General features: G+C 45.7%; 2 protein-coding genes across 5 annotated transcripts in view; both read left to right on the plus strand.

Annotated features, from left to right (window-relative positions):
• Window positions 1–7,254, plus strand: part of atp6v0a2a (ATPase H+ transporting V0 subunit a2a) — a 16,608-nt gene extending 9,354 nt beyond the window's left edge. Inside the window, exons 9-20 of one of the 3 annotated variants that reach the window (XM_027019094.2) lie at window positions 1–125; window positions 411–561; window positions 705–844; window positions 939–1,096; window positions 1,925–2,015; window positions 2,108–2,226; window positions 2,630–2,840; window positions 3,061–3,180; window positions 3,638–3,748; window positions 4,442–4,559; window positions 4,724–4,895; window positions 5,738–7,254. The exon at window positions 1–125 is cut by the window's left edge and continues 88 nt beyond it. In XM_027019094.2, coding sequence (XP_026874895.2) covers window positions 1–125; window positions 411–561; window positions 705–844; window positions 939–1,096; window positions 1,925–2,015; window positions 2,108–2,226; window positions 2,630–2,840; window positions 3,061–3,180; window positions 3,638–3,748; window positions 4,442–4,559; window positions 4,724–4,895; window positions 5,738–5,840 — 1,619 coding nt within the window. In that variant the 3' untranslated portion in view covers window positions 5,841–7,254. Of the gene's footprint in view, window positions 126–410; window positions 562–704; window positions 845–938; window positions 1,097–1,924; window positions 2,016–2,107; window positions 2,227–2,629; window positions 2,841–3,060; window positions 3,187–3,637; window positions 3,749–4,441; window positions 4,560–4,723; window positions 4,896–5,737 lie in introns of all 3 variants that reach the window. The other 2 variants (XM_035535870.1, XM_035535869.1) reach the window with 2 other exon arrangements.
• A 1,324-nt stretch (window positions 7,255–8,578) lies between these two features.
• ewsr1a (EWS RNA-binding protein 1a) lies at window positions 8,579–18,084 on the plus strand. 2 transcript variants are annotated; one of them, XM_027019073.2, is made up of 16 exons: window positions 8,579–8,627; window positions 10,102–10,138; window positions 10,439–10,490; window positions 10,589–10,727; window positions 10,824–11,028; window positions 11,244–11,548; window positions 11,874–12,078; window positions 14,021–14,106; window positions 14,805–14,822; window positions 14,919–15,034; window positions 15,256–15,385; window positions 15,676–15,795; window positions 16,023–16,164; window positions 16,805–16,899; window positions 17,201–17,453; window positions 17,689–18,084. In XM_027019073.2, the coding sequence occupies exons 1-16, from the start codon at window positions 8,612–8,614 to the stop codon at window positions 17,726–17,728; spliced, it is 1,959 nt and encodes a 652-aa protein (XP_026874874.1). In that variant the 5' UTR covers window positions 8,579–8,611; the 3' UTR covers window positions 17,729–18,084. The 2 variants fall into 2 exon arrangements, with proteins under 2 accessions (XP_026874874.1, XP_026874875.1); XM_027019074.2 differs by having other exon boundaries at window positions 14,069–14,106; window positions 17,689–17,728.
• The last annotated feature ends 47 nt before the right edge of the window (window positions 18,085–18,131 follow it).

Consider the following 18,131-nt stretch of genomic DNA (forward strand, 5'->3'; position numbering starts at 1 on the left):
TGAAGGCCATCTACCACATCCTCAACCTCTGCAGCTTCGACGTCACCAACAAGTGTCTGATAGCCGAGGTGTGGTGTCCCGTCAGTGACCTGACCAACCTGCGGAGGGCGCTGGAGGAGGGTTCGGTGAGTGGGAATGCTTCAGGGTTCTCCGCTTTTATTTGGATGATTATGGAAGGCTGGAGTGCACCGTGGTTTCTGTGACTCACTAACTGCTCACTGCAAGGTAACGGCCAGCAAAGTACCAGTTTGAATCCAGAATGTTAGAAGAGAGAAAAACACTATTCAAAAGTGGAGAACTTTATTATGAACTGTCTTTTGCTGTATGTAAGTAAATAAATAGAGTTTAAAAAACCAATGGTACATGGGTGAGTGCTGTGTTGTTGAAATAATCTTGTTAAATGCTGACAGAGAAAGGGAGACGCGACTGTCCCATCCTTTGTGAACCGCATCCCCAGTAAGGACACCCCGCCCACTCTTCTGAGGAGTAACAAGTTCACCTCAGGCTTCCAGAGCATCGTGGAGGCGTATGGCGTGGGGGACTACAGAGAAGCCAGCCCAGGTGAGTGCTGCCGACCTTCAGCGCCCCCTAGTGGCTGACTTATGAGGATGCTGTATTTACCTTTTGCTGTGTTTCCGAGTTTCTCTGGATGGCGTGCCTGCTAATAATGAGTGTTAAACGCAAGATTAATTTTGTATCCACAGCCCCATATACCATAATCACCTTTCCCTTCCTGTTCGCGGTGATGTTCGGAGACGTGGGCCACGGTGTTGCCATGACACTCTTCGCCTTGTGGATGGTGCTGACTGAGAAGAACCATAAAAGAAGACGCTCAGGAAATGAGGTCAGAGCAGGAAGCCGAATTCTGTTCCACTAGGAAGGACAGCTCTGTTATGAGTCTAATTCCCTGCATTTCTGTCTGGCTGCCCTGGTTCCAGATGTGGAGGCCATTTTATGAGGGCCGGTACATTATCCTGATGATGGGTTTGTTCTCCTGCTACACGGGACTCATCTACAATGACTGTTTCTCCAAATCCCTCAACATCTTTGGATCTGGCTGGAACGTCAAGGCCATGTTCAGGGAGCAGCAGTGGACGTAAGCCACATGTACACACGCACACACACACACACACACACACACCCACACACACACACATACACACTCACACGCACACACACACGCACACACTCACACACACACACTCACACACACACACGTACACACGCACACACGCACACTCATGCGCACACGCACACTCATGCATACACGCACACACATACACACGCACACACACACACACGCACCCACACACACACTCATACACACGCACACACACGTACACACGCACTCACACGCACACACGCACACTCACGCGCACACGCACACTCATGCATACACGCACACACATACACACGCACACACACACACATACACACACACGCACACACACACGCACACACTCGCACACACATACACACACACACACTCACACACACACACACTCACACACACACACACTCACACACACACACACACTCACACACACACACACACACACACACTATGCATTTCAGGCACTGACAGAAGGCAAACAGGCACTTATGGCACTTAAATTAAATGGAATTTTGCTGGACTTCTGTGTTTAGTTCTATGTGCCCTAGAGAGCAAGACTAACATAATTAAAGTGAAAACTTTAATAATTGGACAGAAAACACAGCTTTATGTTGCCTAGGGCTTAAAGTATGATGGATGATTTTATGTTTTACAAATGCAAATACATATTTACTGTCCCAATAAACTGAATTTAACATTTTTGTCTTTAAAAAAAATTTTTTTTTTTCTTTTAAAAAAATTTCCCTGCCTAAAACCTTTGCATGATCTGGCTAGGAAAACCTTTTTCTTGTATGTTCTCACGTTATGCAGGAATGAAACTTTACAGACGAACGCACTCCTTGCTCTTGATCCCAACGTGTCTGGAGTCTTCACCGGACCCTACCCGCTGGGCATCGACCCAGTAAGTGGCTCACCGATGGAGACCCGGCCCAGAGCCCCACAGAACCGTGGTGCGGACGAGCCTAACTCGCTCTTGCCCAACTGTGTGCGCAGATATGGAACCTGGCGGTGAACCGGCTAGTCTTCCTCAACTCCTACAAGATGAAGATGTCTGTGATCATCGGGGTCCTGCACATGAGCTTTGGCGTGGTGCTTAGTGTTTTTAACCATCTGTACGTACACTGGCCCTATATTAGCTGCTCTATATTAGCTGCTGTGTATTGGCTGCCCTGTGCTGGCTGTCCTATATTAGCTGCTCTTTGCTAACTGTCCTGTTAGCTGCTCTATGCTAACTGCTTTATATTAGCTGCTCTATGCTAACTGCTTTATATTAGCTGCTCTATGCTAACTGCCCAATATTAGCTGCTCTATGCTAACTGCTATATATTAGCTGCTCTATGCTAGCTGCTCTATATTAGCTGTTACAGATCTTACAGACAAAAAGCCCTTTTATTAAAAGTGAAACCAACCGTAACCCTTGGTTTGTGATTTGTCTTGTCCTGTGATGTCCCTACTGGCTTGCCGAACAGTAGACCAGCCTCAGCTCTCTCCATCCCTATGTGCTCGTGTGTGCAGGCACTTCAGGCAGAAGTTTAAGCTCTACCTGCTGTTTTTACCTGAGCTGCTCTTCCTGCTGTGTCTCTTTGGCTACCTGGTCTTCATGATCTTCTACAAATGGCTGGCGTTCTCCTCGGCTGATTCACGCACTGCTCCCAGCGTGCTCATCCACTTCATTAGCATGTTCCTGATGCAGGGGAACACCACTGCCCCACTTTACCCTGGTCAGGTGCGTGTGTGTGTATGTGCCTGTGTGTGTGTGTTTCTATGCAATATATATATATATATACTGTAAGTACAAACATGCATGTATGTGTGTGCATCTCTGGGTTTGTGTGCACATGTGTTTTTGAGTGCCCTTGGTTTTCACCTGTACCTGTGTTTATGCGTGCGCGTGTGTGTGTGTGTGTGTGTGTGTGTGTGTGTGTGTGTGTGTGTGTCTCTTACAGGCAGCACTGCAAATGTTCCTGGTAGCTGTCGCCCTGCTGTGTGTTCCAGTGCTGTTGCTAGGGAAACCACTTTACCTCTACTGGTTGCATCATGGTGGCAAAAGCCTAGGTGTCCACAGGGTGTGTGTACGTGCTTGTTCACTATTACAACATGATGTATACAGATTAAAAACTCTACTGTGTGTGTGTGTGTGTTCGGCCTTAACGTTACACAGCACCCAAAACAAAATAAAACTAGTATTGACCAGTTGGCCCAGTGCAAGCTTATGATTATGTAAATTACGACCTTGTAATCAGCTGTGCATTTTGGAGCTAGTGTGTGTGTGTGTGTTTGGCTGTAGGAGCTGCTGTGTGTGTGTGTGTGTGCGTGCGCGCGTGTGTGTATGTGTGTGTGAGAGAGAGATTGTAGCAGCTGGTGTGTGTGTGTGTGTGCGTGCGTGTGTGTGTGTGTGTGTGCGTGCGTGCGTGCGTGTGTGTGTGTGTGTGTGTGTGTGTGTGTGAGAGAGAGAGAGAGAGAGCCATTGTAAGAGCTGGCATGTGTGTGTGACAGGATTGCTGTGGTTGCCATTGTGTACAGGGCTATGAGAGGGTTCGGCGTCTGAGCGAGGATGATCTCTCGCCCTCCATGGGCCATGACGAAGAGGAAGGTCTCGATGATCCACTCGGCCGTGAGACTTTTCCACAGGAGGTCAGTCCCAAAGCTCATACTAATGCACTGAAACACCCCCTATATAGCTCAGAACACCCCAACACAGCCGGAAACACCCCATATACAGCCCAGAACACCCCAACACGGCCGGAAACACCCCCTATACAGCCCAGAACACCCCAACACGGCCGGAAACACCCCCTATACAGCCCAGAACACCCCAACACAGCCGGAAACACCCCCTATACAGCCCAGAACACCCCAACACAGCCGGAAACACCCCCTATACAGCCCAGAACACCCCAACACAGCTGGAAACACCTCTAACAGCCTGAAACACCCCTAACAGCCCAGAACACCCCAACACAGCCAGAAACATCCCAGATACAGCCCAGAACACCCCAACACAGCCTGAAACAACCCTGATAGAGCCTGAAACACCCCTACCAGAGCCCAGAACACCCCAACACAGCCTGAAACACCCCCTAACACAGCCTGAAACACCCCTAACACAGGCCAGAACACCCCAGCACAGCCTTAAACACCCCCAACACAGCCAAGAACACCCCCACTATGGCCTGAATGATCCCCAACACAGTCCAGCACACCCAAACATAGCCTGAAACACTCCCAACACAGCTCAGAACACCCTGATACAGCCTGAAACATAACATGGATGCCCCAGTGTTTGTAAGTTTTGGTGATGTTGTGTTTGTGTTTATCTGTTTGCAGTTTGATTTTGGAGATGTGTTCCTGCATCAGTCTATCCACACTATAGAATACTGCCTGGGCTGCATCTCCAACACAGCGTCATACCTGCGTCTGTGGGCCCTCAGTCTGGCTCATGCCCGTCAGCATTCACACACATTCGTGCACACACACATACACACCCACCTAACCACACACACACACACACACACACACACCACACACACACAAGCGGATATAAAAATGATAAATTGTTTTTCATTTTGATTGTTCTTTACTCTGTTTGCTTTGCTGTGTGTGTTTCAGAGCTGTCGGAGGTGCTGTGGGCGATGGTGTTGCGTGTAGCTCTGAAGATCAGCTCCAGGCTGGGTGCTGTAGTCCTGGCTCCTGTCTTCAGTGTCTTCGCCCTGCTCACTGTCTCCATCCTCATGCTCATGGAGGGACTCTCCGCCTTCCTGCACGCGCTGCGTCTGCACTGGTCAGTGCACACCCACGCACACACACACACACACACACATGCACCTACACACACATACACACACACACACACACACACATACATGCATGCACCAACACACACGCACACATGTGCACCTGCACACACACACACATGCACCTACACATACACACACACACACACACACACACATGCACCTACACATACACACACACACACACACACACACACACATACATGCACCTACACATACACACACACACACACACACACACAAACACACATACATGCACCAACACACACGCACACATGCACACCTGCACACACACACACACACACACACACACACACACGCACCTACACACACACATGCACACACATGCATCTACGCACACACACACACACACACACATGCACCTACACACACACACACACACAAACACACCTACACTAGTACACTCTAATACATACACTTATACACTCTAATACTTTTACACACACTCATATTTGAACACACACACACGCACCTTCACATACACACAAACATTTTCTATCTCCTTTCTCTTAAAAACACTAACACACCACCACACACATTAACACTCACGAGTAGAGCAAGGCTGTCTGACATTTGCGCACGCTGTAATCTCATTAACGGATTATTTCTCTTTATAATATGGGGATTGGCACTCCATTACAGTACATTGCATATACTCCACTCCTGCCCTTTTCCCTGGTACTCTCTCTGAATTGATACCTTGATGGCTTGATCATGTTACTTCTAAAATATTCTTGTTTAGTCTTCACTTACACATACATACTCTCTCTCTCTTCTCTTCTCCTCTCTCTTCTCTCTTTATCTGCAGGGTGGAGTTTCAGAATAAATTCTACAGTGGAACGGGTGTCAAATTTGCCCCATTTGACTTCTCACTCCTGCCCTCTGTCTTCGAGCAAGATGGTTTACTGTGAGAAGTAAATGATGCTTCAGTGTTGAGCCCATCCACCATGGCTTACTCTGACTCACTACACCATCCACCATGGCTTACTCTGACTCACTACACCATGCACCACGGCTTACTCTGACTCACTACACCATGCACCACGGCTTACTCTGACTCACTACACCTTTAGTGTTGAGCCCATCCTCCATGGCTTACTCTGACTCAATACACCTTTAGTGTTGAGCCCATCCACCATGGCTTACTCTGACTCACTACACCATGCACCACGGCTTACTCTGACTCAATACACCATGCACCATGGCTTACTCTGACTCACTTCACCTTTAGTGTTGAGCCCATCCTCCATGGCTTACTCTGACCCACTAGACCATCCCCTATGGCTTAATCTGAATCACTAGACCATCCCCCATAGCTTACTCTGACTCAGTACACCATCCACCATGGCTTACTCTGACTCACTACACCTTTAGTGTTGAGCCCATCCTCCATGTCTTACTCTGACTCACTACACCATCCACCATGGCTTACTCTGACTCACTACACCATCAGTATTGAGTCCATCCACCATGGCTTACTGTGACTCACTACACCATCAGTGTTGAGTCCATCCACCATGGCTTACTGTGACTCACTACACCATCAGTGTTGAGTCCATCCACCATGGCTTACTGTGACTCACTACACCATCAGTGTTGAGTCCATCCACCATGGCTTACTGTGACTCACTACACCATCAGTGTTGAGTCCATCCACCATGGCTTACTGTGACTCACTACACCATCAGTGTTGAGTCCATCCACCATGGCTTACTGTGACTCACTACACCATCAGTGTTGAGTCCATCCACCATGGCTTACTGTGACTCACTACACCATCAGTGTTGAGTCCACCCACCATGGCTTACAGTGACTCTGACTCTGTAGTACTGCAGATGATTGTGTCACTCCTCCTTCTCCTCCTCCTGTGCCCCACTCATACCCTTTTCTAGCAGTATCAGCAAACCCCTTACGTAATGCCACAGATGAAAACATTCATTTCAAGCATATCTGCAACTGACTACCAACACTGGTTCCATGTAAATAACTGTTTGTCAGCATTGGCCTAGCTGTTATATTTATATTTAGAGATACTATTTGATAATCTTATTTATTCACAAACATTTTACATCATATCAGATTTCAAAAGTGCCATAAGTATTTTTCAATACGCAGTTTTGTATGCCACACTGAAATGAAAACACTTCAGTTAGCCATCTGCTCCATGACTGCTGAAGCTCTCACACAACCAACCTGTGATGTTGCAGGTAAACTTTTACAAGTGGGAAACAAATGTCACACAGCATTAGTCAGTGTCATATTAGATAGAGTTTTCATTGAAATTTTCATGGTGTACAGTATTAAAGCATAATTTTCAAAAACAGAGTCCTGATAGTGGTTCATCTTTATTATTTGTAGGATTGCAGATCTACCTGGAAATCTGCCGAGTTTAGCTTCAACACACATGGGTCTAATATGCAGGTACACCTGACAGTTTAGGTTAAGGTTTACATCAGGCCTGGATCTAAACTCGGGCACTAGAACTCCAGGAGCAGAAGTGGTCACATAACTACACTACACTTTAATTTTTTATTTAGTGTGGAGCACACCTTTAAACTTATGTATTTTAACTCCAATGTTTGTAAAGTGTTTATTACAGTGGTGTTCCCAGGGTAGCATTCCTCCCCGTTTAGGCTTAGACGTGGGAAAGAGACTTTGAGAAAAGAAGTTGTTAGTGTGCTCATACGTGTATCTTGTTATAATTTTGCTCACTGTGTCTCATGTTTCTTTCCCACAAACCGGAGGGAGGACTGTTGTGTGAAAGAAGACTTCACACAGGGAGACCTACCCATTTGTGCAAGACAAGGGAACATCTCAGAGATATTCCCTCCAATATCACTTCAGAGATGTGAACTGGAGCCTTGGAAAGGCACTCACTTGATGGCTTTATTTAATGTGTAGTGTTTTTATATTTCAACACTCATCCACATATCCTTAAAAGGTCAATACTCAGTGGCCTACATTGACATTGGCAGCCTGGGCACACTCAACCTTGCATGTGATGTACACACAAGCAGACATGACATCAGTTCATAATTAACTCATCAGTAAAAAGATCCTGCAAGGGAATTAGGGAAAGGAGGACATTTATAAATATGTATGAGAAAAGGACCAAATAGTCAAAATAATTAACAAAATTACTAATAATAATAACAATAACAGTAATAATAATCACCATGATTTCTCAAAGGTGGACTGCTTACAAATAGGCCTAATGGTTTTTGATGTTACAAATAGATATTTATAAAATGTATTGATGCAGGTACTAACAGTGTAGATGTTGTTAAATATGAGATCCGCGTTAGGGAAGCAGATTTATATTTATTATAATTATAATATTATAATTTATTATATATTTCTAAGTTATAGCTCGTACTGGAGAAACGTCCACACATGCTGAATGTAGGTTACATGAAATGAAGATAAGGACGGCTCCATTCATCGTTTTAAAAGAACACATACCCCAAGAAGCATCATAAACCGAGCAGAAAAAAAATAATTCGCCTTCAAGTGCAATAATCCAGTTTTGAATAAAGTGATTAACTAGGATTTGTATTTTAAGTATTTTAGCTTTGTGTTACACCCATAGTACTTTCGTTGTCTCTTAATGGTAGCGCCCTGAGATCATCTTCACGCATGCGCTGTGATTTGGTCGCTACGGGGCAGAAAGCAAGTACACGAAATGGCGTCCGCAGCAGGTAAATTCACATTTGCGGGGGAAAAAAAAATATCTCAAAAAATTGTACTGTAATACTAATTAGTCGGTGCTGCTGCTGTTAATAATAATAACAATAATGATATGCATTAGTATTTATTTCAGGATGTCGCCGTTTAGCTAGCTCCTCCGGCTAGTTTTTCTCTCGACCGTTGCGTGGTAACGCTGTGCGCGAGCGGGCTAATAGCCGCTAGCTAAACGGCGAACAAACGCGTTATTTATGTGCAGAAGGGGAAAATAATAGGTTAATTCGCGAAGAAGTACAAGATATACAAACTAAATAGTATTGAATTAGACAAGTCTATAGACGGCTCCGTTATAAATCACGTGCTGTGATTTTTTTTTATTTTTTTTTGCTTGCTGTGTAACACGGGATGCTAGCTAGTTAGCATACTGCGCTAAGATAGCACGTTATTTATCTTAGCTACCTAGCCTGGTCGGTGGTCGTGACCGGTATTTTCCGACGTGTCCGTTTATCTCTGCTGTATGTGTAGCACACCGTGCATTCTCGGAGTCATTCTCATAGCTGGCTAGCTAGTTCGTGTCCATCTGTTAATCTAGCAGTAACGGTGGCCGTAACTAGTTTACAGGGCACCGACACGCCGGCTGTCCGGCTAGCTACCGCAACCTAGCTTTGTTTCAGCTATTTTAAAACGCTCACGTGGTTTGAATGTATTTATCAGCGTTGGAAAGCTTATTTTCTTTTTTCCATGTTTTTCGCTTTCCAGTCAGTGTCGATCTATTTACTGTTAATTATACATAACATATATGCAGTTAATTAATTGTTTCTGGATAGCGTCTTTTGTCTCTGTAACCGGTAGGCGGATGAGTGTGCGGTTCCGAAATCTTAAGCAGATGGGTTGGATCTGGAGCAGACAATACGAGAACATGACGGAAACAGTTAGACCTGGCCGTATTTAAAGTTTAATCCACAGAACATGTGTTGTCTTCTCCGGAGAACGTTTGGGTGATTTGGAAGGTTTTGTGGTTGATTGCACGTTTAAAGTGTCTTTGCTGTCGGGGTCCCTAACTAGAGTTCCCAGACAGTAGAAGAATAAGTCATTGGAGACCTAAGATACATGTTGGTGAACAACGCCGGACAGCTCTGACGTTACTTCTTCTGTCCTTGCCGCGTGTTTGAATGAATGAAGTATTCCTAATCATTAATGTCTTTAACGTTGCTAAGATGAAGAACGATTCGATGAGCAACAATGTGCCTGGGCACTAAGAACATTAATTCCTTATACTAGAAAATGGCATCCACCGTTACTACTTTGGGATCTAGTCGTTAGTACTAATGTGTCAGTCAACACGTTAAGAGTACATATGGAATTGGTCCTAATAAGGACGTCATGGCAGATAAAGATGGGGGGGGGTGGTTCTCTGTAATGGCTTTTGGATGCTTTAAACAAACATCACTTTTTCAAAAGTAGTACGATATGTTATTGTCGTTTCAGATTACAACAGTTATGGACAGGCTGGAGGCCAGCAGGGGTAAGACTCCATGATTTTCTTGTAAAACTGTGCTGCTTAATCTGGCCATAATCTGGCAGGATAACTACAGTGCTGTTTTAAAGATTTCACTTCTCATCTGAACCTGGATCAAATCATCACTTAATTACGAGGTTTACATGGATTGGAGTTGAAATGATTCTCCTGAGCTCTGCTGTAGTTCAGCCCTTCAGTTGGGTTGTACACCCATTCTGGAAATGCTGTCTCCTGATCTTGGGACACTTATTCTCCAGTACTGTAGGATGGTGATTTGTTGTAAGTGGATGGTGTGTCTTTGTTCAGGTATGGCTCCTACGCTGCCCAGACCTCACAGACCTATGGGCAAGGTGCCCAGGTAAAGCTCCCTCGGGCATACACCGCTGTCACCACGGCAGCACTTTGTCCTGTGTGTCTCTGTCGGAGTCTGATCGCGAGGCTTTTCTGTTTCTGTAGCAGTCCTACGGTCAGCAGCAGGGCTATGGCTCATACACCCAGCCTGCTGAGTCAGCCTATTCTCAGACAGGCAGCTCATCTGGGGGATACAGTCAGCAAACCTACGGGTCCTCATATGGGCAACAGCCCCCAGCCGGCGGTGAGTCATTCCTAGTGCTGTTTAACCAGATCACCCCCCGCACTGCCCCCATCTCGTATTATTGACTTTAAAAAACAAACCTGCCTGTGTCTGTAGGAGGCTACAATGCGGCACCGGCAGCGTCTCAGGGCTACAGCCAACCCGTGCAGGGTTACGGGGCTGGGGGCTATGACACGTCCACAGCCACCGCTGCCACCTCCTCCGCGGGCAGCCAGGCATCGTACAGCAGCCAAGCAGGTTACGGAGCTCAGCCCGCTTATCCTGGATATGGACAACAGCCTGCGTCTTCTGCTCCTCCAAGGTACCTACAGCACCCAGCCTTCTCCATCACTCCTGCTGCTGCTGTTTTGTATGTTTGTGTGCCAGCATACCAGATGTAGTGTTGGTGAAGGTCTTGCTCAGACTGCCAAACAGGGCTTCAGTTTAAGAAATGTCAGCTTTTCTGAGCTCTGCAGTGCATGCAGTCTTGTGTTGATTTAATTTCTAGCTGTTCATGCTGTTTGTCCTCATCCTCAGTTACAGCGCCAGTAGTCAGCCCCCTTCTGGCTATGAGCAGAACTCCTATTCCCAGCCTCCCCAACAGGGGTCTTACTCACAGCAGCAGGGTGGCTACCAGAGCCAGCAGGGGGGCTATGGACAGCAGAGTTCCTACAGCCAGCAGAGTGGATACCAGCAACAGGCCCCACCCCAACAACAGCAGGCCCCGCCCTCCAGTTATGCCCCTCCCACTGCTTCTTACGGACAGCCTCCTGCCAGTCAGTACGGCCAACAGACCAGCAGTGGATATGGCCAGAGTGACTACAAACCACCCAGTCAGTATGGTGAGTGTGTAGTTTTGCACAGATGTTAGGATTGTGAACCATAATGTGCTGATAAGAGAATTCTTGGCTGTTACCAATAGCTAATTAAAAAAAAAAACTACCAGAATTTTGGCTAGATTTACATTAGGGTTAGTTAAGGATTGTTAGCAGTTTTGTTTGTAAACAATCAGTCGACTGCTAGTTATGCTGTTTTGTTCATTGCCTGATACCAATTGTTGGCTAATGTATTTGCATATCTGTAGTTGTAATATCTTGGGCTGGTGAACACAGACCAAAGCGAAATGTCATTTTTTTGTTTTTGTTTGTTTGTGTGGGGTCCTCATAGGTAGCTACAGGCAAGACCACCAGAACGGCATGGGTGGGGGAGGCTACTCGGGCCCGGATTCTGCTGTCTACGGGGGCTCTGCAGAGGGTCGTGGCTTGGGAGGGGGGGAGAGCCGTGGGCGTGGCCGAGGGGGGTTTGACCGGGGCATGATGCGAGGAGGAGGAGGCAGTGGAATGCGTGGGGGCATGAATCGTGGAGGCATGGGGTAAGTGCGTTTTTGTGTTCATGTGAACTTGCTCCACCACTCTCTTCCCCTCCATACAGCAGCTGTGAGAGGCCATGCACGTCCCAAGAGCTGTGCTAAATGAACATAAATGAGGTTTCCAGTTAGCGTGGGTTTCCGTCCTGAAGGAAGAGAAGTGTAGCACTTCAGTCGGTTGTGGGAAATAAAAAGTTAGTTCTGTAAGGGCAGTGACAGAACAACAGTACAGGTGCAAAGAAAAAGATTTAAGCCTTGTTCTTAATGACTAGTTAGGCGTAAAGTAGTGAGCTATATGCCACTCATCCCTCAGGCACATGGCCTAAGGTAAGGGGTTACAGGGCTGGAATTTTGTACAAAGCTTTAGACAGATCTTTTGACCTAGTGTGCACGAGTCGTGCAAGTGAAATATGATTACAGGCATAAGAGATGCAGCCCTATGCTGTTTGATCTCCACAATGACCTGTACAGTAGGGTAACCACATAACCATGGTCGGGTAAACGCTGGCCACTTTACTTGCAGGTAGGTAGACTGAAATCTGTTTTGGAAGTGTCAAAGGCAAAAAAAAAGGCTACTGGTACAATATCCAGATATGTTTTTTGTTCCCCTCCAGATTAAGGGTGTGTAAAGGGTTTTGAAGCTTTTGAAAATATTTCCAAAAGGGTATCAAATTATTTCTTCTCAGAGTTTACATATAATTCAGTGTTTGAGATGAACTGGTGGTTTTTGAAAGTGAATGCAGTGTTCTGAAAACGTAGTGGTGCATAAGTACTATTTAATTGTATTCCCATTGTACAAGAATCTGATTTTGAACCTGATTTTGTAATGAATACTCAAATTAAAGTGTAACACTTCGTCTTGGCTGAGAGGTTCCTCTGGCTTTGTTAGTGCTGACATTTCTCTCAGCACTTCAGCCCTGTTAACACACTGCATCCATTTTCTTTTTCCCCTCTGAGTTATGGGAATAACATTATCAGTTTAATATTTGAAGTGATGAACTGCATTTGTCTCTTGTGAAGTGAATGAGCACTTTTTCCTTTAACATGCTTTGTCGCATTTATACGCTGCAGGTAACAAAGAGCCATGTTAACAGAGCAGTGCTTTTACGCTACTGCTACTCAGTTCAGTGTGGGCCAACAGCCTTTTCAAATGGGGACATAAAGAGTTGGTGGAGGCGTGGTGTCTTTACACTCCCGGGGGGGAAAGCAAAAGAATTCTGTTTTTTAACAAACAAAAGAAAGCCTAAAACCTTGTAATGGTAATTTTAAACATGTCTTTGATAGCCTTTTTACTTTGTGTAATTATATCTTAAAGGCATTTGTAAACAGACAAAAATCATGTGTATTATGGTATCCTTGTTTTTTTGTTTTTGTTTTTGTTTTTTTTGTTTTTTTTGTTTGTTTGTTTTCGTTTGAAAGTACCTGTACCAGGTCTCTGTAAGCAGATTGTTTCAGATGCAGGTGGGGATGTTGGGCTCACACTCTCTGTGTCCTGGGAATTCTGGCACTGGGGCTGTTTTCTGTGGCCTTCTGAGCACAGAACACCATCTCTTGACCCTGTTCAGCATTTATGTCTCCAGTATGACTTTAAAAAAATCTGCCAGTAACCAGTACCTGGCCTGCGTCTGAAACAATTAAATCTTCCCATATTTGTGTGTTTAAAACTAAATATGGGGGTTTCCCAACTCTGTGGTAAAGACCATAGCCCTTGTGTTCTTCTTTTTAACGTTTAGATCCTAGTCATTGTTCAGCCACTAATATGTAAAGCTCTTTATTAAGCGAAAATCATATGTCATTTGCATAATAAATCCCAAGCCCCCCCCCCCCCAACAAGTGTTAGTGTTGGAGACATTGTAACTAGAGTTGGGGTTAAAGATGCCTTGTTGGGGAGTTTGTAGAGCCAGACCTGTACATTCTCCCCCATAACCCCCCTTTTGTGGTACTGAAGTGGCTGTTTAAGGGAAAGTGGCCTTCATATCTCCGCCTATTCCCCCAGCATCGCTGGAGACAGAGGTGGCTTCATTAAGCCTGGTGGTAAGTTTAACGAGAATTACAAGAGCATATACACTAGATTACAAAGTGAATATTTTTGTTTTCGTGCATCCATCTTTCATGGGTATCTCTTTTGTTTTCTTTGTGAAAACGCCATACTGGCGTGTTTGTGAAAACACTGCTGGCTAGAAACTTAAGGGTTTTCATGAACGATTATATATTGGTTGACAGGGTTGTTATGGGTTTAAAAAAAAAAATCAACTCCTTCACTGAGGTGTTTTTACATATTTAGGATTTAATGGTAGTTGACTGCATTACATCAGTGTATTGATATATATCATATGAAATTATGGTATGGAGTTCAATTTGGAATTCTGGTTTTCAGAGGTTTTGATCATTTTGCCATTGTTGGCACACTTACCAAAAACGAAAGAAAAAGTTAGGTTTAGGAATATGGGATGTTTTGAATAGATCCCCTACAAGTACCTTAGGCTATAAAATTCAATCAGTATACAAGGCAAATATAAAATACCACTACTTTGTGGAGTGTAACACAATGGTATAATTTTTTTCCCTCTCTTGGTTTTGAATGCTCAGAGGACCAGGTGTGCCAGTGACATGCTTACCTGGTAATTCTTTTACCTGGAGTTGGTAGCACGGTCTTGTCAGGAGCACAGGAAGTGAGGCGTGTAGACTAACTTGTCTCTCTCTCTCCTCTCTCTCCCCCTTGTCTTTGTCAGGACCAGATCCAGACATGGGTAAGGCCAGCCTTCAGGAGTGTGTGTTTCTAGTGAATTCTGCACCCTTGCGCTGACTTCCTGGAGGCTAATTTTCAGCCTGTGTGTGTGTTTCAGGCCGCCCAGAGGAGCAGGATGACTCTGAGAACAGTACCATTTACATCACCGGCCTGACGGAGAACGCCACGCTGGACGAAGTGGCTGCGTTCTTCAAACACAGCGGCATTATCAAGGTGTGTGTCTCTGGGTGCGGCTCGGTGCTGCACGCTCACTGCTGCCCCTCACGCTCCTTTCTAAGATCATGTTTATAAGCCTCTGATGTAAATGTCACCAGCAGTTGAATAAACATCAAACCCTTTGGCCAAATGCTGAGGTCTTAACCTCTGTTGTATCTTAGAGTTGATTCTCTTTAACAGCCATGTTTAAATGCGCAGTTATGTTTGCGCTTCTCTAGATAAACAAGCGGACTGGCCTCCCGGCGGTAAACATCTATACAGACAAGGAGACGGGCAAACCAAAGGGTGACGCTACTCTGTCTTACGAGGACCCCCCGGCAGCCAAGGCTGCGGTGGAGTGGTTCGATGGTGGGTGCTGTTACACTTGTAATCAAATACAACAGAATTCCAGTGGAATTGCAATGGGATTAAAAGTAACAGTAGAGTTGTCACTCTCCACCACAGTTGCCTATATGTAGTCCAATATTTGTACCGTATTTAGACATACAGTCTGTAGACCTGCGGCCCTTGGTCACACCTAGTTCAACTCAAGAAGGCTTCTGAGTGTCTGCCATTTGCTGAGTGTAAACATGCCTTCCTGTGGTCAGTGTGCCATGAGTGTAAAGTGTAAACGTGTGTTCCTGTGTTTTGGTGACCAGGTAAAGATTTCCAGGGGAAGAAGCTGAAGGTTTCCATGGCCCGTCGGAAGCCCACGATGGGGATGATGCGTGGGGGCATGCCGATGAGGGGTGACCGCGGGGGCATGATGACCCGAGGAGGTACACACTACCCACAGCTGTCCTGAAGGGGGCACTTCAATAACGGTGTATTTTAAAAATGCATGATTTTGTGAAGGTTCATGGTCCACCATGCTGGTTTAAAACAAAACATCTCACCCAAATGGGGTCCTTCAGTGTGCACTGGAAACGTGTACAGTATTAACCCTGCGACAGTGTGTGGCGTACATGGCTGGGAGCACCCAGTAAACAGCTGGTCTGTCCCACAGGGATGATGGGTCGTGGAGGTATGGGCAGAGGTGGTGAGCGCGGCGTGTTCGGACCCCGTGGAGGCCCGCGGGGTATGGGCCGTGGAGGACCGTCTGGAGGGAACATGCAGCAGCGCGCAGGAGACTGGCAGTGCCCCAACGCGTAAGAGCGCACGTGCGCGCGCACACACACACACACTCACTGAAAACTGTTCAGGGCTTCATCCTTGCTCAGTGCCTGCTTGCCCATTTTCAACCAGGCTCAGGCGTGAGAGGTTCTCAGTACATGTGAACAACTGGTGCAGTAGATGGTGCTCTGGCAATGCTAGGCTTGTCTAGTTGGGTTTTTAATCTTTTAAAAAGGAAATGTCACATTTCGGCATTTTTTATGGTGAATTCATGACCCAAACCGTCAAAGCCCTTTTACAGGAACTGAACTGATCAGCGACGTTATGTCTGTTTGGGGTTCCTACGCAGTACGGAAAAGTGTGGAATTTGATTTTAGTTATTTCCAGTCCTGGATAAGCATGTAAAAATATTTCCAGACTATTGTCTCTTTTGTTTCTAAAATAAAAAAATCATAATATAAATAAATAAAATTTGTGTCTTTTTAAACTACACAATAGCTTCATTCATGGGGCAGTTGAGCACAAAACTGTTTTTGTGAGTGGTCCCCTTTGTTAGCCCTAGGTCATCCTGTTGACTGAAATATGGAATTGTGAAGCATCTCCCTGAAGTGTGTGAAATGTGGTATTGTGAAATCAATTTTCCCTTTATTGATTTTTATTTTGCTGTTTTAACAGCGGCTGTGGGAACCAGAACTTTGCCTGGCGGATGGAGTGTAACCAGTGCAAGGCCCCCAAACCCGAGGGCTTTGGACCACCCCCTTTCCCTCCAGGTAAACGCAGCGTGTGCACTTTCTCTCCTGCTCCTGCCAGGTTCAGCAGTGCCGGAGTTTAACGTTCGCCTGCTCGGAGCCGAACATGCTGCCCAGCGGAGCTCTGTGTCCTGGCTTCTGCTTCAGCAGTGTCAATGTCCTTCAGTCCCTGGAGACAATCTACAGCCTTACCTAAGGGCCAAATTTGGGTTCAAGGACTAAAGCGCTGGAACTTTGAAACCGTCTTCCGGTTTCCCCTCTGAAGCCTCTTGTGAATTGGGAAGGTTCTACATTGAAGGCTCACTTTTGTTTTGCTGTGCAGGTGGCGATCGCGGTCGTGGGGGGCCAGGTGGGATGCGTGGAGGACGCGGTATGGACCGGGGAGGCCCCGGCGGGCCAGGGGGGCCTGGTGGCTTCCGGGGGGGCAGAGGTGGTGACCGTGGTGCTGGCTTCCGAGGTGGCCGTGGCATGGACAGAGGCGGATTTGGTGGGAGGGGCCGAGGCGGCCCTCCCATGGATGACATGGGAAGGAGGGGGCGGGGAATGGCACCACCTGGCAAGATGATGGACATGAAGTGAGTATTTTTAACAGCTGTTCCCAGGTCAGTTATATAAAGAGAGCAAAATAAATCAAATTACAATGAATACTTGCCACAGTAATTCAAAAGACTGAAGAATCTTTGTTTGAGTAAACTGTTTTAAAAGGAGAAAAAAATTGAGTTCTGTGCCGTAATTAAAGTATGCTGTGAATGACCTAATGAGCTCTGCACTGCAAATAAATATTTTATTAATTGTTTTTTCTTTTCTCAGGGGAGAACATCGTCAGGAGAGGAGGGACAGACCATACTGAGAATGGCCTCAGTGGAAATCCCCACCTCATTTTTCCATGCAGATTTTAAACTTGTAATTCCATATTTATAATGGTTAGTATGGGAATTGTGACTGCGCTCCAAGTAGTCCTCAGTAACCTTTTTATTTTTTATTTCTATAATGTTTGTTTTAGTTCATCTATTTTATTTTTGTCTTTTTGTGGTCTTTGTTCTGGCTGTGAGCTGGTGGTGAATCCAGACGTCATGCATGTTCAATGTACAGACTGAGTTTGTGGAAAATGTTTATTGTGGAACAAACTTTTTTTATGCCAAGTGCTCCATTTTGTTTTGACCTGCCCTCTCCCTGTATAGTGTTGGATTAAAAAAAGAAAATTCATCCAAACTCTCTCTTTAGTGTTCATGTTACATGAGCTAAACAAAAAA

This window comes from Electrophorus electricus, chromosome 17 (assembly GCF_013358815.1).
Source record: "Electrophorus electricus isolate fEleEle1 chromosome 17, fEleEle1.pri, whole genome shotgun sequence".
Lineage (NCBI taxonomy): Eukaryota > Metazoa > Chordata > Actinopteri > Gymnotiformes > Gymnotidae > Electrophorus > Electrophorus electricus.